General features: G+C 43.7%; 2 protein-coding genes across 33 annotated transcripts in view; one reads left to right on the forward strand and one right to left on the reverse strand.

Annotated features, from left to right (window-relative positions):
* The window catches only part of SLC25A26 (solute carrier family 25 member 26), a 115,656-nt gene extending 105,139 nt beyond the window's left edge, over positions 1–10,517 (forward strand). For 15 of the 31 annotated variants that reach the window (XM_068907633.1, XM_068907634.1, XM_068907639.1 and 12 more), the window contains one exon: positions 8,679–9,437. The gene's annotated coding sequence lies outside the window, so the exon portion shown is untranslated. Of the gene's footprint in view, positions 1–2,358; positions 2,494–3,468; positions 4,360–8,678; positions 9,438–10,156 lie in introns of those variants that run through there. The other 16 variants (XM_068907635.1, XM_068907642.1, XM_068907648.1 and 13 more) reach the window with 7 other exon arrangements.
* Positions 1–21,026, reverse strand: part of LRIG1 (leucine rich repeats and immunoglobulin like domains 1) — a 99,580-nt gene that overhangs the window by 2,920 nt on the left and 75,634 nt on the right. For both annotated transcript variants that reach the window (XM_068907624.1, XM_009678665.2), the window contains exons 9-18: positions 17,665–17,745; positions 11,885–11,956; positions 10,511–10,582; positions 8,082–8,245; positions 5,787–6,107; positions 4,845–5,126; positions 3,835–4,254; positions 2,335–2,457; positions 1,580–1,726; positions 160–468 (exon numbers count right to left, since the gene is read on the reverse strand). In XM_068907624.1, coding sequence (XP_068763725.1) covers positions 160–468; positions 1,580–1,726; positions 2,335–2,457; positions 3,835–4,254; positions 4,845–5,126; positions 5,787–6,107; positions 8,082–8,245; positions 10,511–10,582; positions 11,885–11,956; positions 17,665–17,745 — 1,991 coding nt within the window. The remainder of the gene's footprint in view (positions 1–159; positions 469–1,579; positions 1,727–2,334; positions 2,458–3,834; positions 4,255–4,844; positions 5,127–5,786; positions 6,108–8,081; positions 8,246–10,510; positions 10,583–11,884; positions 11,957–17,664; positions 17,746–21,026) is intronic.

Raw genomic sequence — 21,026 nt, forward strand, 5'->3', positions numbered from 1 at the left:
GCTCAGCCCACCAGCACTTCTCAAAAACCAACCCTGCCACTATCATGCAAGTCCTTCAACCAGTTAAAGTCACTGACGGGAGAAAATAAGGCACTGATATAACCCAAATGGTATTACATCTCGGGGGGGAAAAAAAGACATCCCCAAGTAAACACATACCATGGTTGTCTGCCAGCAGCAGGCTGGTCGTGCCTGCGGGTCTCATTCTGTCATGGTTGCTGGGGTAGAGGGTCCCGTCTGTTTCCACCCTCTTGCTGCTGGCAATCCCGTTGCACTGCTGAGGATGAAGAAGGCTGGTGCCTGCACCCCTCTTCCTACTTCGTTCCTTGCTGCTCAGTGCATTTTGGTAGGTGTTATCCATAGTCTTAAGGCTGTCAGAATAGTACTCCGACTCCTTGGGGTAAATGTGGACGTTCATGCTGTCCGTACTCCCACTGCAGTCTGTGCACACAACCGGCAGGCCATAGCCTTTAAAGGGAGGAAGAGAAAACAGCAACGAATGAAGAATAACCAGCTGGAAGGTGTCAGCACTGAAGCACACAAGTTGCGGAAGGAAAAGGCAGCTCTGTTTAGTTAAGTCTGTCCCTCTGCAGTATGGGAATCGTTCTCACTAGATAATACACACATTTCTTGCTTTTAGACAATGCTAGTAAATACTCACATTGTTCAGAACTCTGTAGCTGTCCTATAGCTCGAGGTAGTTCAAATTAATGGGTTAGGTTGTTTTTTTGTTCATGCCAAAGAAATTTTTTTCTATATATAAAATATGTTATTTATTTCCTTTTCCAGACTTTCTAGTCAGTGTAGAAATAGAAAGTGGAACTTTCCTCTAACTAACTGCTATAAGTACCAAGTTACCTTTATTTTTGTGCTGCTGCTTTAAAGGTATCACTGTCAAATCATATTGTTATCTCAAGATATTTTATTACTGTTAGTGGGAATAACAGATGAGCAGAATTCAAAGAGGCAAGCGGGAAAGAGTTTCTAAGTTTTCAAAGTTAATTTCCTTTGTGCATTTGACAGCATTCCATTATTCAACTTTACAATTCCTCCTGGAGAGGAAATTTGTTTCACTGGCTGTTTTTCTGTGGATTTTACAATACAGAACAAAAAACACATCCTAAAAATAAGAAAGTGTGAGTGTAAAACCCAAGAAACTGGCAAAGAGGAGAAGCAGGTGTAGTGCCCAAAACGACTTTTAAATTAAAAAAAAGAAAAAAGAAAAAAAGGTTGAGCTTTGAAGTTGACAGACCCTTTAAAGATCATGAACAATATAATACTTCCAGTACTTTCACATTTTAGGAATAGCTCAAAATCAAATACTGATCAGCCAGCTGCAAGCAATGGCTATCATAAGCCTTAGCCTGCCTCTTTCTGACAGTTCCTTGAATTCAAACTCTCCCAGTTTGATAGAGGATCAAAGCAAGCAGGAGAAAGTAAATCTACTGTACTCACACCTGAGAATCATTCTAGGCTTTTTTCTTAAGGTAACAATTTCTCGTCTTAATGCTGTCTGACTTGGAGGGCTTTCTGATCTGCACAAACATGAAATACCTTTCCAGATTAATGGGTTTTGTACCTGTCTTATCTGGAACAAGCATTCCATCAGCCATGTCTTCAGTTTTCCAAGTGTCTTTATTATAGCCGATACACAACTTTGGCTGTCTGCAACCTACAGTGGGAGCTTCAACATCTGGACACCTTCCAGCATCAGTCTGACACATACCTGTAACAAATGAACCATCTGGCTAAAGATTACAACCATCTGCTCTCTCAACTGAATGACCTGTTAGTCTTATTTCTACTGTAAAAGCCGCGAAAAGGAAAAAAATAGCAAGGGAGAAAATAGATAATTTTAAGCTAATGTTTAACAAAATAAATGCTTTATAATCTCAGGAGAATCTTAGTTCAGAATGTTTAACTTTTCCTCCCTAATGTGCTGTGTTTAAATACTGTAAAATCCCAGCATTTAATTTCTAAGCCTGAAGGCAGGGACAGGCAACGCTAATGTATTTTGTAGTAGAGCTTAACTGTGGATAAGTCTGGTGCCAAAGAAGTAATCCAAAATTAGCAAAAAAATACTCCTTAGGGCCTGATTGAGGAGTTCTTGAAGTAGTTTGCTTGCATAAATGCTGTTATTAGTGGGAGAAGGTAGCTTTGTAAAGTGAAAGACATATCCTTGTTCTGTATAAATGCAGTAGCTAGAGAATTACATTATGAAGATCTTTCGGATAACTCAGAACAAGCACAGAAGTACTTTGTACTTTGATTTCTCCCTCCTCATATCAAGTTTGGATATGGTATTACAGAAAAAATAATTAGACTGGTTCTCACCGTTGCTGTCTATGTGTCCGTTAGGCTGTTGGTTATCTACTCGGACGACCACTTCCTGCCGGTCAGAAAGGGTCCCTTGTGAAGACAAGTAGCTCGGCACATCAGGAGGCACAATGGTCTCATCTAGAACAATGGCGAGAGAGAAACATCAGCTCCCAGGAGGATGTCAAGGCTTCTGTTTTCAAATGCGTCTAGGTCTCATTTTCACAAGGGATTTGGGAGCAGATCTATAAATGGTATTTTCCAAAAATGCAATGAATTGGAATTGAACTATCTAAGTGCCCCATGCTCCTAAGGGAAGCCTCATTCCCTCTGATTTTCAAAGAGCCTAAAGCTGTGAGATTTGGTGCTAACAGGCCATTTTGGATGTTTGCATTTGGCATGGTCAGTACAAGGCATGTGGAGGTGGAACAGTCTCTTCAGAACAAGTAAATCCTTCTTTTACTCCTGAAATTCAGGGCACCTGATTTAATTCAAGGCCTCCATCTCCAAAAGTCACAAGAACTGGAGAACAGCAGCTTCAATTCACTTAAGCAGAAAAGTCTAAGAAGTCCCTTACAGATCTGTGGCTTTCCCCATACTATGTGAGGCAATCTCAGTCAGTTTCCCCTATTGTCACAAACACCAAGTGAAATGCAATTATCCTAGGCATGAAGCCCTAGTTTTTCAGAATTGATTTTTAATTTAATGTGCAAGATGGAGCTTAAAAAGAAAAAAAAAAAAGGTGAAAAAATTCACACATACAGATTGCACTAATTATATGGCATCCAAGACTTCCTACCTAGACTGTGGCCTTGAAATCCTATGTTGTACTGCATGTATCACTAAGAATAATATAGAAAGGCTGTAAATCCTAGAAAGGCAGGGAGAGCCTAGGCTCATTCTTCCATACTTTTGTCCAAGGACTGTATAAAGCTAAGGGCAGGAGAGTTTACTCTCACTGCAGCACTGCAAGTTCAACACCAAATTATCCCCTTGTGAAGCAGTAAGCAATAAATTCTTCTTCTTCCCAAAGAACTGAAAGATGTCCCTCATCAGTAGGGTTGTAACAGCTCTTTGGACAACAGGAAAAAGAGCTTCTTGCTACAAGGGCTTCTTGCTTCCACGTTTAATGTTTCTATGTTTTGAACGCAGTGTCTTTGAAAATACAGATTCCCAAGAAGCAATACATGTTCCCAGCATCACGGACATAATCCAGACTGTCTCAAGAGTTATCACTCATGGTCACGGAAAACCAAAGTAGCAAAGCAAAGGCTGAGACTACTGCCAAGTGGAAAAGACCTTGCTGAAGAGCCAGCCAAGGGGAGAAGAAAAGCAGCTCTGAACATGCTTCAACAACAAGCGAAAGCTGGTTCCAGCTTTCTGAGCCAAGAGAACCACTGAGATAAGCCAACTGCTTTCCTAATGTGATTGTAGCTACCTGATATGCTGGTTCAGCCTCAGTGGGAAGTTTGACAACACAAAAGGTTTGAGAGCACCTTAGCAGGAAACTAGACCTACCTGTGTTGGTGACGCTGTATTCTTCACTCTTTTTCCTGGTTTGGTAGATGATGCAGACCCAGACCAGAGAAGTCAGCACGATGCTACACACCACTGCAATGGTGATGATCCCCACAGTGGTACGGTCCTTTCTACAGCCAAGAGACTGCAAGATGCTCACATGGCTGTGTGCACGCTCTGTCCCAAGGGTGTTGGACATCTCACACGTGTATTTCCCAGCATCCTCCAAGACAACATTCCTAATGATCAGCAGCTGGTTGCCAGGAGTAAAGTGATGCCTTTCTGTCACGATTAGGGGCTGGTCCCCTTTCAGCCAGGTAATGCGGGGAGGCGGACTCCCTGTGGCTTTGCACTGAAGAGCCACAGTCTCACCTACGGACACTACATGGTCTTCCAGTGGATGAATCAAAGATGGCGTCTCTGCAGGGGAATAAACACAGAAATTAATTCCTGGGGATAGTCTGGTATCAGATTTCTGTTACATTTTCCTTAACACTATTAAACATACGAGATGTTCCTGCAGACAAATACATAGCAATGCACTACACAGCCATGTGCCCAGGGGAATGGTGGCCTCACACAATCGTTGAGACTCATGATCTAACATGCACAACCAAGGTCTTCTCTTGACCAGTCTGTGTTAGTTCTCCCACCAAAGAAACCCCTAGGACAAGGGGTAATGGCTGACACACATCAATAATCTGGTTGGGCAAGAAAGGTGGAGTGCAATCTCCTTTTGAAGTGCTTTTCCCAGGCAGAAAATAGCACGGTTGGAGGGGTTTCCCTGGCACAAGAGAAAATGTGGCTCACAGCTCCTTTTTTTTTTTTTTAATTAGCAGGGTATTTTTCATAAGTTAGCCACAGTGTAAAAGCATGAAACAAGACTAAGGCAGAGGACTGACTCCTTGTCCCATTTGTGTATCTATAACTGCTAAAGAGCCTGAGCAGAACTCCCTTCCAGTTCTCACTTCTGGATCTCTTGGTCTCTCAGAGGAACTAATGCACCTTACCCAGTACAGTCAGGGTGGCATTTGCAAGCACAGACCCTGCAGAGTTCTGTGCTGTGCAGCTGTAGACACCCATGTCTTCTATCTTCACATCCGTAATGAAGAAGACATCGTCGTCAGGCATGACATGCATGCGGCGTTCTCGGGCTGCAGGGAAGTCAGTGCCCCCATCTTTCTGCCAGGCAATTTGTGGGGTGGGGTGTCCTTCAGCTGCACACTCCAGCCGTGCTGTCGTCCCTGTCCGGCTGGTGATGTCATGGGGAGTTTTGATAAATGAAGGCAACACTGATACAGAAAAACAAGAAAAAAGGATGAGTAATTCCATGGAGAAAATACCATCTCTGGACAGTTCTACATGCTTACCTTCCTAGATAGAAGACAGGCATGACAATTACCCATAGGATAGAAAGCTGCTTTTGCAAGGTATATCTAAGCTGTTGGGGACTGACCCTGTATTTCTATAGCACATAGGTGTCTACAGTGTCCAAGACACCCCCACTTAGGATCATTAGAGCTGGGATCAAAGCTAACTGTCTTCTATGATTAACCTGGAAACAAAACCCATTATCCCTCCTGCAGAGGGCTTAGAATTATCAGTATATTCCCTCTTCTTCAAAACCATTTTGTATTTCCATTCCCATGGGCAAAGATTCTACTGGAACGGTCAAAGAGAATAGCTGAAGCCAGTGGAATGACTCATGCTTAGGGACAACTTGTGTGCTTGAAGTTAAGAACGTGCTAAAGTGCTTGGCTGGACAGCAGCCATCCCAAGGCTGGCATGTGCTCCTCACCTGACATTTCCCAGAATGCACTGAGATGCAAGTGGCTAGTGTGAAGAGGTTAGAAGCTCCTCACCCTGAGGAGCGGACCCTCAGGAGTGAACGCCTGCCAAAAGCGGGTCCTGGACACTGCAGGAAAGGAATAAGAAAGCAGCTTTCTACTAACCGTTAACAGTGAGTCGCGCCTTGTTGGAGTAGGTAGAGCCAAAGTGATTGGTTATGATGCACTGGTAACGTCCTTCATGGGTGAAGGTGACGTGCCGGAGATGCAGAATGGTGGTGTACTCCATCACCTCACCGTCCTTTGCCCGCACATGCGCAAAGTTCTCAATCTCAGCGTTGCGCAGCACCTCGTTGTCTTTCTTCCATGCAAACATCATGGGGGAGCTGCTACTGCTGGCGGCTGAGCAGGTGAAACGGATGTCCTTCCCAAGGACAGCCACTGTCGTCTCAGGCTGGATGATGATCTGGGGCTTGGGGAAATCATCTAAGAGAAAACAGCAGGTGTAGTTAGTCCTGGCATGTGAGGATGAGCTCGAACAAGCAAGAAGATGTAATGAGAAATGAGTAGTGCATAAGTGAAAGACAGTAATTACTGCACATCTGCCTTTACATCTACTCTTGTCCACAACAGAAGAGCAGCTTGCTCTTGCAGAGCACTCCACCTTCGGGACTGGCATTATAGTACAGAAGTGCCCCACACAACTCCACTGAGTGACTGGTCTAAATTAGGATTCTGGTTCCCTCTTTGATCAGTGGAGTGAGATGATCACCTAGAGACCAGGGACACTGAAAAGATGCCTAGCCCTTTTAACCAATGTACCTGCCTTTATATTCCTAAATTAGCCCCCTAAGTTCAGTGTCCAGCTTAGTGAGATGAATCTAAGCCTTTTTTAAATGAGTCTATTTGCACTTTGGGGAATCATCAGGACTATCTGCGTGCAGTGTATGGGTCTACCTGGCACCTTACACAGCTGAATTTTGACATTGAACTTAGGCCTCAAAAAGATACTACGGTCCAAAGAAAACACCCTTCCCTGTGTGACCCCTCCATAAAGAGCAATATTACAACTTCACCTCCAGACTTGCATTAGCGTGAAGCAGGAGGGAAGAGAAAGAGGACACCTAAAGCAAAGGGCTGCAATGCACTTCACTTTCCAGAGATGACTGCTTATGAGCAGGGTGATTGTAGCTATGCACTGCCAGTGCAGAAGCAGCTGTATTTGCCTGTCACCCATCCAGTGTGGAAAGCTTTGCACGCTCTCTCTCTGCCCGAGAAGATTGTTGTTTTTAGCAAGGTTCCAAGCAGATTCATTTATTAGATTTCTACAAATGGTGTAATTTAATATTTGACTAAGGTTTAATTAGACAGCCAGGCCTCTGGAACCAGGCGTACTAGTGCCTGGAGGACTTGGCAGGCATTGGAGAAGCAAAGCTGTCTTCATTTCGTGATGTTTCTGTGGGGATCAAGTCACCATGATCCCTTCTTCCAGATGAATGCAGCAACCCTCCCCAGACTCACTCAGAGGGAGGCCACCTAGGCAGCTCTGGGACTCTGTGCTCAAGACGGACATGGGACAACAGCTGAAGCAAACCTTTTGCTCAGTTCTCAATAGAAATCATTCATTCAACTGAACTAAAGGGTGTTTTCAGAAGCATATTTGGGCTCCATCAAACAGCCATGTGCAACACCACCTAGAATCCATGTCAGCTGGCATCAGAGACAGAGCTTCCAAAACCAGGCCTTTATTTTGCCCCAAAGTTGGATGCATGCACAACATGACTTTGGCTTCCTCTGATCATTTATGTTTCTTTTGTTACTAGTGAAGTGATATGTGTGTTTGTGTGTGTTGGATATTTAGTAAAGCTGTTTTGCAACCACAGTTCAAGTGCAGAAATAACTGCAGTGTTAGGTGGAAAAACAGCTGTAGCTGCTGCCTGCATGAGAGAACAGCAGTAGGAGAAAAAAAGACGACTGCAAAATGCAACTGTTAGCAGTTGGTTGGTTCGTATGTAATGCATTACTTTGTTCTTGGTTTCCAAGAAGGAGAAAAGATGAATGATGAACAAAAAGCTACAGCACAAGCTCATAATGCTGCAGTGTGAAAAATTTATAGCTGCAGTCCTGGTAATATCAAACTGAGAGGTCTGCGGAAGTCTCTGTGCAGCTGTGCAGCCCAATTTGGAACTGGAACAACCATTATAGTCCCTTTTGATTTAATACTCAGGGAGCCCTGTAAGGAATATACTAGATGCAAGCAATGCGCTGTGTGGTTTTGGTGGGAAATAAACTGTAGCCAATGACAAATTTTTAAAATGTAGGCTTGGGCTTGCTTTGATCCCACTGAATAACAAAACAAAACAGAAACTGCCTCATAATAACATGCTACTAGTCAAAGAAAATGTTTCCCAAGTGAGTCCTGCCCTTCATACAACCTCAAAACACACAGGCAAGACTTACCACACACAAAACTTTCTGGCAGGACAGCAAAAATGCTCTTGCTCTTTAGTGACTCGGGATGGGCACAGGTGGCCACCACAAAGGATTGCAGCTCTTTCTCAACTAACCACTGGGGCAACCATTTCAACTGGCAGTCGCAGAGGAAGCTGTCGCTGTTTATATGGCTGCAGGGAAACAAAACCAATATAAGCCTGATGTGATTCCTGTACAGAGATGGCTGGAAAGTTCACATCCCTTTCAAGTTATTCACATTCCTTCCTCCCAGCATGGGTGGAAGGAAAGGAGGACTGCAGGGTTGTCCTCTAGGCACAAAACTAACGGTGCTAACTACGTCACACGTTTAAACAGAATTTCATCTCCACATAGAGCAACCTACTCCCGTACTCCAATGATACTTCCTGGCACCTTATAATTATTAACTAATTTTTACAGTAATACCAAGGAGCAGATAAGCAAGGTCATCCCTGGCTTAGGTGAGGGAAACTGAGGCAAATTGTCTGCAAAGGATACATGCATTAGAGGCACATTAAAACCCATGAATGCTGCTCCTATTTCTCACATCTAATTACTACACATGCTCTTTCTCTGCCCCTGCAGGACTGAGTGACTTTGGTGGGGACTGAATCCAGGACTTAATTATTGAACAATGAGAGCATGCCAAGAAGTTCTCTCTCTAAGACCTTTAGTTACCTCAGTGGCCAACAACAACGGAGTAAGTGGAGAAGGCCCTGTCCTTCTTTCTTCAGGGTAAGTGTTAGCAAACAAGCATCAGGGTAAGAGGGATAACAGATGTTGTGTTTATTGGTTAACTACCAGTAGAGAACCAGTGAAAGGCAAATGACCAAAGACATTTGCGTAAGCCCAATATAAACAGTGACTAGTTTGGAAAACAAAACAAAAAAACATTTCTCAGCATCCTACTTGTAACTTAGCACCTTCTGTTTAGAAAAGAGCTTTGAAAAAGGCACAAATTAAATGGGAGCCTCAGGATTAAAAAAATAAAAAAAATGCAGGGCCAAACTGTGTCTCAGCATAGCTCTGAAGCCAGTGAAGAACTGCAAGTTTACATCAACACAGAATTCAGACTTTGGTCTGGTTTGGTCCAAAAACCTAGGAAAATCCAGTCCGATCCCTCAAATTGAATGTGAGGGGCCTCAGAGACTATGGAAAAATGGTAACTGACAGAGAAGTCCCATCCTGCAATACTGCGAGTTGTGCAAGAGCACAGCAGAATCCCAGTTCCCGCACTGCGTTATGGGAGGATGTGAATCTCCTATTTTTCTACCTGAAAACCTCAGGAAATCTGGAATTCTGAAAGTGGCCAGGAAAGAAGTTTAAAAAAAAAAAAAAAGAAAAGAAATGGACTGGAAGGGGAAGGAATGAGGGAACACAGGGATCTGCTTTTCCAAATTTGTCCACTTTGCTATCCTAGATAGGTATGTTGCCCCTAAAATATGTGATGGGTATAGCTGAGAAAGCTCAGAGAAATTTTTAGTGTTTAAGATTTCAGTAAAATACATTCTGCATATATGTCATCTTCGCAAGCCAACCTTCCCATAATATAAAGGATCCTTCAGAAGATCTGGAATCTCACAAGCTCTTCCTCTAGTCAGATCAGAGGCTTTCCCCTTAATTTTGTTTCAAGAGCCAGTGCAACAGATAATGCAGTCAAACAAACAGTGGACATGCAACGTTCATCTTTTTCCACAGTCAGTGTTAATACATGGCATTGCTAGCACTGACCCTCGATTCCCATCTCCAAAGTCAGGAAAAGAACCTGAACCTGGCCCAACTACCAAACGAGTGAATTCTTGCTCCACAGACATGGCGCGCTATTCCAGTGTGCAGCAATGCACAGACAGTAGATTAAATATTTATGGAGAAGAAGAGAAAAGGAAACCAGGCAGGACTAGAAACAGTGTCTGATAACAGCGCAGAGCCCCAGCCCGGAACACAAGCAGCAGCTCTGATAACACACCCGTATTTTTACACCAGAAGGCTGGATGACAAGTGGATCCAGTTCAAACGGTGCTTATCACTGACATGTCAGTAATGTATGTGAACCCTAAACATAGGTACAGCAGAGGAGCAGATGGGCCACTGGGAATTAAATCAGTCACAGTGTGAGAAGGAGAGATGGCTAACCGGACCAGGGCTGGACTTCCTGAGCGGAGATGAATAATTGCACAGATGTGAACCCGCTGGAAGAACCTGTTCCAATGATCTAATTTCACTGACTATTAAATGCAAGATGTTCCCGTGACATCTACTCATGTGTAAAAATACCCTGCAGAGGAGGACAGGGGAGAGAAGGAAATAAATGAGTGGTGATGTGAATAACACCCCACTGGAAACAATATGCTACTTCTCACGTCCAGGGCAAGAGAGATCCCTGCCTCCTTCATAGGGTGTACAGTCCAACTACTTACAGCTGTCGCAGGCTCTTCATCTTAGCAAAAGCGTCTGCCTGAACAGAGCGAATGGCGTTATCTCCGAGGTTCCTGCAGAACACAACCAAAGGCACTTTGAACAAAAGGGCTGCTATGGCTGTGAGGAAATCTCTCCATATTTAAGCAACGACTCAAGTAACAGATGATATGGCAGCTCCTTGTTAGGCCCATATGCACTTGCAGCTCATAGAAATAGCACTCCTCAAAACACTTAATATTGAACACACATTACTGAACAATAGTCAACCAACAAAAATTATGGGAATAAGTCGCTAAGTCATTCCATACCCCATATTCTTTACTGGACTTTTGCAGTCTCAGCTACCTCTAATCCTCCCTCGCCCAGAAATTCCTCAGCCCCCTTGATGACCACAGGTAGCCAGGAATGTCATATCATCGCCTAGACCTTCAGCAAACAGACAGAAGGGCAATACTTGCACTAAATGGCATCTGTGAAGTTACTTGAACATGACTTTGAGAGAATACTGTTGTGCTTGGAAAACACTGCAATGCTTCCAAAATAAGGTATTTTTGAAAGCTTCTCTCACAACTATTGCTAACTGAAAAAATCATTTGTTCTCTAAAAAAAGGATGGTGTCAGATTTAGGGCTTACATTTCATGAGTGAAGTGTAGGACAGGCAAATGCCAGCCATGCTTGCAGAAGAAATCTCAGTACAACATTAAAAAGGAAAGCTTTATCTGGGAATGTACCCCCACAGTCAGGCAGTCCTACCCCTTTAGTACGCTCTCAGTGACTGTAACGTTCATCTGATCAACAGCCAATAAAACATCTAGAGCAAAATCACATATACTTTAACTTGTCTTAATTCGGAAAGGAAGCTATTCATGAATCACTGCTGGAGTCATCAGCTTTGGGACACACAGAAAAAAAATTACATAGCAGCAGCCAAAATTTACTTCTTGCAAATCGCTCTAAGGCAGTTGTGCTGCCTGTATCGTAAGCAGTCATTTGCAACATGTGCCATCGCCAGAGTCTAGATGTAAGAGGAAGCTGGGGCAAGGGAGGGGGAGAGAGGGCTACATCCGAAATAACAGATTTTCTCTGCAAACAGCCTGCAAAGTAGCAATGTGCAAGTCCAGGCGATATTTATCCAAGTACAAATCAAAAAATTAAGAGCATGCAGATTAGCCATATGTTCTATAACTTTGTTCCTGGCACAAAAAAAGGCCAAAGTTGAGGTGGACTTATAATGAGAAGGAAGCAGGTGGCCCCCAGAAATGGACTGGCTTCTCAGTTTACAAAGCTGCTATTAAATTGCTAGCAGATCTCTCAAGCAGCTACTTTTGGCAGACCCCCCTTCCCAAACTCCAAGGCATGGTGGGTTACTCACAGGTGCTCCAGGGCCTCCAACCCTGAGAATGCTTTCTTGGCCACTGACTTGATCTTGTTTCCAAACAGAGTTCTGTAGTTTCCAAACATCCAGTGCCAGATAAACAGAAAGAAAATGGGGAGGGGGGAGAGAAAAAGAAAGAAAGAGCACAATTAGTGTGGCCGTATCCGATATAAGCACTCAGTGTAAGGCCCAGGAAATCTGAACTGCACAGAGATTAAGGGGGCTGAAGTACAATCGCTTTCCCGCTCCTGAAATTAAATCCCTTTATCTGTATTTGAATTTAATAGTGATGACAGCATGAAAGGAAATGTGCCATATCACGTAAAAAGGCAGGTTTGCTCCAGTACTTGGAAACCAGCTTGCTGAGTAACAGAAGGTCCCCTCTATTCTTTGAAGGCTGGCTGCAGACAGGATTAAGTGCAATGACAGTTTAACAAGATTCTGGACTCTCCCTGCAACACTTTCATTTCTGCCTTCTTCCCAGACAGTAAAAGAGGAGTAATTTATTTCCTGTTCCTTGGCCTGAACGGATATCCATATACAAGGGCTGGGGGCTGTCTCTTGGCCACATGTTTATACAGCACCTAACAGAAAGGAGTGCTGACTTCCTGCCTTGGCCCATTATAAATATCATCGCAGAGTAATATAATGCAATAAATAACAGCAGAGTGGGAATTGCAAGGGGCAAAGGGAAGAAGAGGAAAGGTAATGAATGCACAGAGAGTCCCAGAGAGCGTGCTTGCTTGCCTCTGTGACTCAACAGCATTCCTCTGAATCAGCAGGTAAAGCTAAGCAGCAGTGAACAAGAGGGACTATCAACAGGCAAAAGCCAGCCGGCATGATCACAACCCAGCTGGTATTTGCAAAGTAACAATTTTCTATAAACATTGACCAGTGGTGACTGGTCAGGTGTAGAGTTCATAAAAAAAGGTATGGTCTCCTCAGGTGTTTTAATAAAACATCAACCAATGTAATTAATTAGGAATTTCTTTTCCTTCCCTGAGTTCTCGCTGTATAAGGATTATCTTCCAGGTGCATCTTTTATCACTGCTTGCTTCACATTGTGCCCAATCCAACTTATGACTAACAAATCAGGTAAGATCTGGCATATCAGGTGCTGTATTGTCTTTTCCTTCAAAATTTTTCCTTCAAATATAGGGTGCAACCTCCAAGCTTGTAGGATCTAAAACAACGATCATCCCACTGCTTGCTCCCAGCTTGGGGAAAAGAGACTGGGATACAAGATGAAGCATGTGCAGCGATTATAGAAGCAAATGCATTTGCAGGAGCTTGTGTTAGCGCTTTCCAAAAAGCACCTTTCAAATATCAGGGTAGTTTGGAGTCCTGCCACCAACTCCCAGAGAGCCCAGTTTCTGTATGCATGACACAGCAGATGCCGCGCTAGGTAGAAGGAACAATTAGGGCTCATCATGCTGATACAACAGGGAGGACAGAAACCAGGCCACCACCTATCCTTACAGCCTGTTCTGTTCGGAGGGAATTTAGGTACCTGCCCATGGGCAAGCCTATGACCAAGAGTAGGTGGTCCTCACCAAATCAGTTGCCTCAATAGACGCGTTACCAGAGCAGCCACCACTCCAGTATGTAAGGGTGTGTGAAAGCCCTCATGCTCCTAGCTCCATACAGAAGGGTCTGTGGCCCCAGAACCACAAATCTTACCCTTCTAGAGCAAGATCCTACTAGTATTTTATACTAAAGTATATCCAGCTGGCTGAAGTACAACACCATACCTCTCTCCCGGTGGCCCAGCCAAGCCCACTGTACACCCCAACAAAGAGAGGTCTGTCTGACGGTGGGGAAGACATCCCATCGCCCCATTCTCAGCCACACCACAGCCCGCAGCTGGCTAACGTCCAGTGTCATCGTAACTTTGTGTCACACGGTTAATCAGAAACAAATTATTGCTCTTAGCTTTTCTCTGCACAAAATAGCCAGCTACAAAGTGCAATCGTGAGCTTCCCTTTCAGGCAAAGCTAACTCCCAGGCTCCATTGCAAGACACATGCTCATCGCCCTTTCTTATGGAGAGAGTTCACTTGGTATAAAACCACAGTTGAATCTTCAGAGATTCCCTTCCTTAACTATTTGATCTGAGATGAGAATAAAGACAGCTATTGTAAGCATGCCGGTGGCTGATAGGGGCTCCAGATAGTTTTAACTTGCTTTATGAACAATATTCTCCATGTCTACTGTGAGCTTTATTGAGCTCCTTCTTACAGCATCAGTCTTATTTATTAAATGGGAGCGTGTGGCTTTATGCCCTGGGTAGAATATCCAAGCACCAAAGGACGCATGCAAGGGGAGAGAAGCCCGTCATTTGATTAAAGATACCTTGTTCTAATGAATGCTTGAAAAGTCCTTCTTTTACAATACCAGGACCACACATTCTCTGACCGCTATTAATATAGTGAATAATTTACTGCCTGCAAACTCTGGCCATGTTCCTAAATAAGAGTGTTACGCTGAGCTCGGATTTAGTAACGGGAGATTTCTATGTATTGTTTACAATGGATCTTGGACTTTGAAAATTGGATTCTATCCAATTCTATCTATATTCTTAAGATATAGATCTGTATCTATATTTACCGATCTGTCCAAAGGTAAGGAGCAAGTCTGGGAATGTGAATATATATGTGTATACACCATTTCTATAGGTGAGTCCACTTTTATGATTGTTTAGATGAGAAATACATAACATACTGATAATAACTCTGTGCCCCAGCAAACTCATTAAAATCATTATGCCTTTCAAATCTCAAATAACCACTGCTCTACCGCTGAAATGGTTCAAACCCAGCGGCCCCCTTCAAAGGGATGTGGCACTCTGGAATGCAAACACGGCAGTATGCACCTCCACACAGAGCCTGCTTGCTGCAGTCGGGAAAGCTCCTCCACTGCAGGCAGTTAGGTGCGAGCATGCTCTCCTGGTGATTGCATAAGTGTAATTACACGCTAGGCACGCAATTCATTAGAAAGCAGCATTTTCTCCTTGGGCCAGTTTTGCACCTGCAGGAAGATCTCAGTCACTGAGTGAGCCATCAAAAAACCGGTTACATTTAGCAGCTTGAGTGATTAGGAAACTGCTTGCTCCCCAGCCATTCCACTGATGCTTTTTACGCTTCGCTGCTTCTGACTCCCTCTTTCTTGAAGCAACATTTTAATTTAAGTCTGCACTCTCCATCCTGGAGAGCTTCATACATAATTCAGAGAAGGCTAAAGTGACTGGCCTCCCCACCTCTCAGTTTAACACCTTCATTACAAGGAACAACACTCTCCTTGCTAAATCCTTTCAGAGGCTAATCTGTGCCAGATCAAAAGGGAACAGCTTTTAAGGCAATCTCCACAGAGCTGAAGTGATTATTAATTCATTGGAAGGTCTCCTCTGAAGTGCCCATCTATTTTTTGTATGCTAATGCATTTAAAGCCATCGATGGTTTAAACACAGGCAATGAAAAGTTCTCTGTAGAGGCCGATATTTTATTTTATTTAAGAAAAAAGCCCTACCAGCAGGAACGATATTCACTTCAGCCTTAGATGAAATTACAAGTTTGGGATTTAAGTGCTGATGAGCTACAACAGACCCGAGTAGATCCCTTTAATAACGAACACTCTCAAGCGTCCCTCAAATGCTTCAAGAAATAATCTCATATTTGGAGTTTTTTCCAGACTCCCATTCTGACTGAAAATGAACGATCTCAGCAGGAGTAAAACTAGCAACCTGTCCCTCCCATGGCACGTTCATTCTCTTTGGTAATCAAACTGCCTCCTGCCTGCCAGAGACCAAACTGATCCACATGCTTTTCAAGGCTATGAAATTCGCTGCACCTTTCCCACACAACACGGGATCGCAACCCTCCGTGTGTTCAGTCAGACCTAGCACTGGCCCAAGGCCGCCTGCACTGGAAAAGAGAGGACAATGAGGTGAAGCAAAGACTTAAACCCGGCCTTCTTTAAACTTGCAAGAGCCCCTGCCACGTCCCCTGCTAACGGCAGACAAACCGGAAGCCTTTCAAAGCTGTTCCTTGTGTCAGACATGTCAGATCGGGCTGTGGGTACTTCACCAGGGACCAATAACTGTTGCGTCCAGAGCTCTGACACAACCTGGCAGGCTGTCCTTGTTCTGTCCCTATCTCCTCCTGCTCCTTGCTCTGTCTCCTGGCCTCTGTCTGACCCCAGCTCAGTGCTCACTTCTCCTGATTGCTCGATCAAGCCTTTTGCTGAACTCTTCCCTTCGTTGCCATCTCCTCTGGCTTTTTCACCTCTCTCGCGCTGTTTCTGCCCAACACTTCTAACACGTCCTTATTGCTTGAGACCTCCATTCTTGCTCCCATGCCCGTGGCCATGTTTGAGGGATGCCCTTTGGCGGAAGTTGCACCAAGACAGATCTCCTCAGCTCCTGGCCCTCCACCATCTCCCTTGTCAAAGCACCGCTACTTGCTGACTCACAATCCTACAGCCCGTAAATCCCTCCAGACGAAGCCTCTGCTCCCACTGCCCCTTCAGCCACTCACATGATTTCACTGGTTTCTTCAGACACTGAAAACTGGTAAGATCAGCCAAGGAGTCTCCCACCCAGCACATCTCTCTCCTCTGCCCTTTTTCAAACAACTTGTGAGAGGATTTCCTGACTCCACACAGAGTGGTTCCTACCAGCCTCTCTCCATCCCATGTATCTTCTACCTCCCTGCTTGACTCAGCCCTGTCCTTAAGCCCTTCTCTGCCTTCTGCCTCACTTTACTTGCAACTATAACTTGGTTCCTCTGTCCTTTGATCCAATGACTCCCCTCAACAATGATCAAAAGCCATCTAGGTCTACTCCATCTTAGCATTAGGTCCCCACCAATCCTGCCATTGTTCTTCCCACTCCCCCAGGAGTCTCTAATGAGAGGACGACAATATACTGCCTGCTAGGATTCATTCTAGCCATCTGCTATCCATCGAGGTACTTTTACTGCACCTCTAGCTGTGCCATCTCAGCATCAGAGACAGCTTGATGGGGGGGGTGGTAAGAACTCAAACAAAGGCAAGAGGTAATGATTAGAAAGACTCCTGATTTGTCACAAGCCATCAGAGATGTCTCTAACAGGGCTGATTTATACAGCGTATTTCAAATAGAATACAAACAAGTACAAAGCAATGTGAAAATACTTACGAAGGCCAAGCAAGCTATAAACATTTGCAAGGCGCATGCTTGCCTTAGGTTTCTTTTTATCTATTTTAAGAGCCTATGCCCCATGGTGCCTTTTATTGTCACTGCACATGGAAACAAGCCCAAAAGATCACTCTCAGGGAGAGTATCCCACAGAAATGAATCCTGCTTCAGTCCTCTGTTTTAACAGGAAATGGTGTGATTTTTCTTTTCTGTTTATTGTTAGTGGCTGCATCAATCAGTGGTTTGCTGAAGATTACAAGGGTTATTTTTTCTTGTTGTTGCTGTCTGCTTTTAGAAGTAAAGGATGACTGTACTGAAAACAACTCAAGTTTTTTTGTCCTATGTTTGTGAATTATAGTAGGTGACACAGGCTGGTCATTGCTCTAAAAGGGCTAGAATTCTTCCATCAGTTTAAAAACACGAATGCTTGATAACCACCTTTACACTGTTGCACTAAGCCTGCAAGACTACCGTGTCTCAGATTTTCTGTTGATTTTTATCTTGTTCCAAAAGGAGCAAGAGGCCTGCCTCAAAGGTTGCACAGGAGGGGAGAGATCCACTCCTGCACAGGCACATAGCACAACTTCTAGATCAGGGATACTCACAGCTTGCTTAGGTTTTCTAGGCCAGTAAAGGCTCCATTGGTATCTTCTATTGTGCCTGCGATCTCGTTGTGGTCCAGATCCCTGGGGAGAGGAGAAGAGAGAGTTCACAATCAGTGTCTTAATCCTTGGCTCATGGTTAAGAACAAAAGAAAGACAGCTTAAGAATTGCTAACAAAGAATTTCCCATTTTCTCCTGCCAGTTATCAAAAAAAGCCGAGTCCTGCAACATAGCAGCACTAATCACCTTTCCTGCATGGACTTGCTGAGATGGTGCATTCCAAAAAGAGCCCTAGCTCTTCCCTAGCTGAAACCTTCTTTGTTTCTGAGTTAGCAGTAGATATTCTTCTTCCCCCCCTTTTTTTTTTTTCCCCCTGGGAAAGAAGTTGATTTGAGTCCTTTTCTAATTCTGTGCATCCAAACAGGAGGAAAAAGAAGGAAGTCTCTAAACTAAATTGAAGGAACTGAAGGGAATTGGTAGACAAGACCAGACAAGGAGTCCACCTAGATCATCATCTGGGTCTCTGACAGTGAAATTTCATTGCAGGATAGATGGTGACCACGGAAGGCAAATGCAAAAAAGTTTCTTCTTCACTCTCCCACTCAATTCAAAAGTGAATGTATTAAACCTGAAGGGCGAAGGTTTAACAGCTGCCTATAAATGCTACAATCATTAATTAAGATAACTTTGGCTATTCCTATGTATACATGTATTTATATTTAGCTATATTTTCAGAACACTATTTGGCCTATTTTCTATGAAGCTGTAATTTCTTCTGGCAATGAACTCGAAACCTCTGCAAAGAAAAGTACTATCATCACTACACAAGTCTAAATCTCTGTATAAACACTTTTTTTAAAAAAGTGCAAGAATTCCTTTTTCAGAATTAGCTTCTTTTGGCTTTCAAATTGACCATCAATTATGAGAGTCAAAGGGGTCTGAAGAAAAACAAGCACAAAGAACAAACAAAAAGATCCACAAAAGCTGTTTAAACAGTCTGTTTAAAAATTCTTCCCTCCTGTGCTTTAATTCCAGCTAGCAATGAATACTCAGTAACATAGACAGAAATTTATCATTTCTAAAGTTAAGTAAAAAGAAAGAAAAAATAAATAGGCCTTGTTGGTTTTGTTACCTCACTCAGATTTAAAAGCTAGTAAAAACCACCAACAAAGCAAACTAAATCATCCAGATAACCCTCCTCAGATTCTCTTTTTTCACTTTTTGAAGACTACTGTCGGAACAAGAACATTTCCACTTTAAGTAAATTAAGACCACGGGGCATCATGGTGGGACCTTCTGGGATAAGTGGCACAAATACACAATAGACCACAATAAGAGAATAGAAATCAAAAAATAAATCCCACAGTTCCAGTATTCACAGTATTTTCCTCAGCCAGGATGGGGCCGAAGCTCTCAGTACCTAAGCTGACTGCAGTCTTTGCTTATTTCTTGGCTTTAGTGTGTGAACTAAAGACGTGAAAGGAGATGGCCAAAAGCCACGATTCTTGTTTCTCAGCTGGCTTCAGCATGAGACCTGAATCCCATGTCCCTGGGGTACATTGGCCTTAGCCAGAGTGACTGTGGATAGATCTGTGCCAAGGGGATGGATAAAATCCAACATCCTAGCAGGGTGCGGGCACACATACTGCTGCAGTGGCATAAGAGACAAGTCCAGGAGATCTGCTTTGATGCACTGACAGTTTAAGTGTTATCGACGTGGCGCAACAGCAAACATATCCTCCCGGAGCTAACTTTCTACCTTTCACTTATGGCTGCCCCGGCAATGCCAGTTGTTCCATTTGCCTGTTTTTTTTACAAGTTAATCCCTTTCTCCTTGGACATTACTCCTGTTCAGTTCCACCACAGGTTTCTGGTCCAGACCCTCATCCCGTTCCCAAGGCAAATACAGACAAGCGGGACAAGCCCGAAGGAGCTCTCTGACATACACTTTTATTAATTGACTGCCATACATTGGGCATTCTTGAGAAAGAAAAAGGTATTGCTTGTTGCTATGCTTGTTCTTCCAAAGGCAACTCAAAGGTTTAGTGTTAGAAAGGAGGAGGAAAAAAAGCCCCTTTTAACAAGTAGATGAAAATAGGGGAAAAAAAGAGCGGGGTATTTTGGCCTAGCTCTCTTTGTATTCAACCTCCTCTCCCAGCCCCTGTTGCCAATTTCCTATTCTTTCTGGCTGGCTGAGCTTGAATGCTTGCAGCCTTGTTAATCATTGTGCTCCGAGGTCCCTGGGCCTGACCTCGATTTGAATAGCTCCACATTTCAGCAGTTTCACACCCACCAAAGGCTCCTCAACAATAGGCCATAATTAAAGCATGCTCGGGTCTTTTTCACCAGGTGCAGGACCCAATAGGCCTTTCTCTTTATTAAATTAGAGCTCACTCACACACTCTCTCTCCTCCTCCCCCCTCAGCCCTAAACATAAAAGAGGCTCCACATTCACTGCAGAGCAAAGAGAGCTAGCACTCCCCTTCCCCTCCATTTTTCTTTGGAAACCTTTAGTTCCGGTCCTGACAGCTGCCTTAGAGAAGTCCCTTTTTGAATGCCCAGTGGCTGAAAGGCTTTGGCCAAAGTTAAAAAAAAAAAAAAAGAAAAAAGAAAAAGCAAACAAAACCCAAACTCACTTTCCAGTCACTTCCTCCACTGTGAACTTCAATAAAGAAACAAGATGCAAAGAGTACTGTAAAAAGGGGAGATCTCTCTGTTCTCGCTTCCTTTTAATTACTCAGAGCATAATGGTCTTCTGAAGAGGGAATGAAGGTATTAAAGTGCATTTCTTTCTTTTGAAGGAAGAACTATATCAGTCGGCTGAACATAATCAGCCTGGAAGCTTGGACAGCGCTATAAAACAGGCCATGAGAACTGGGGGGTGTTTCAGATAAAAGTGCTGAGTGGGTAAGTCTTTGGAGAGTGGATGAGAGTAGCCAGATACTCAGCAGGAACAAATGAAAGAGAGAGAAGCACCAAAGCTGCAGGAAGGGACAATTACAAGAAGTGGATGGCCCATCTTTTGATGTTTCCAAGGCAATCCTAGACGTACTTCAGTCTAACACAACTCTTGCTTGGGCTTAGCAGCGTATACTAGGGCAACACAATAGTGCTGGCATCTTAGAGGATGTCAGACTGGTCTACATAATGGTTTCTGTTAGCCTTAAAATCTGGAAGCTGGTCTCTGGACAAGCAAGTTCATTTCCAGGGCCACATTTCCAGATATTATGTTATATAAGACAACCAGTGGGAAAAGTCCTTCAAATAAAAGTCACTGATAAATGGCCATAGCCACCACTGGATGGATCATTTTGTATTCAATAGAAGGGCACGTAAAACTTATTTCTTGACATAGCACAGCAAC

This window comes from Struthio camelus, chromosome 14 (assembly GCF_040807025.1).
Source record: "Struthio camelus isolate bStrCam1 chromosome 14, bStrCam1.hap1, whole genome shotgun sequence".
Taxonomy (NCBI): domain Eukaryota; kingdom Metazoa; phylum Chordata; class Aves; order Struthioniformes; family Struthionidae; genus Struthio; species Struthio camelus.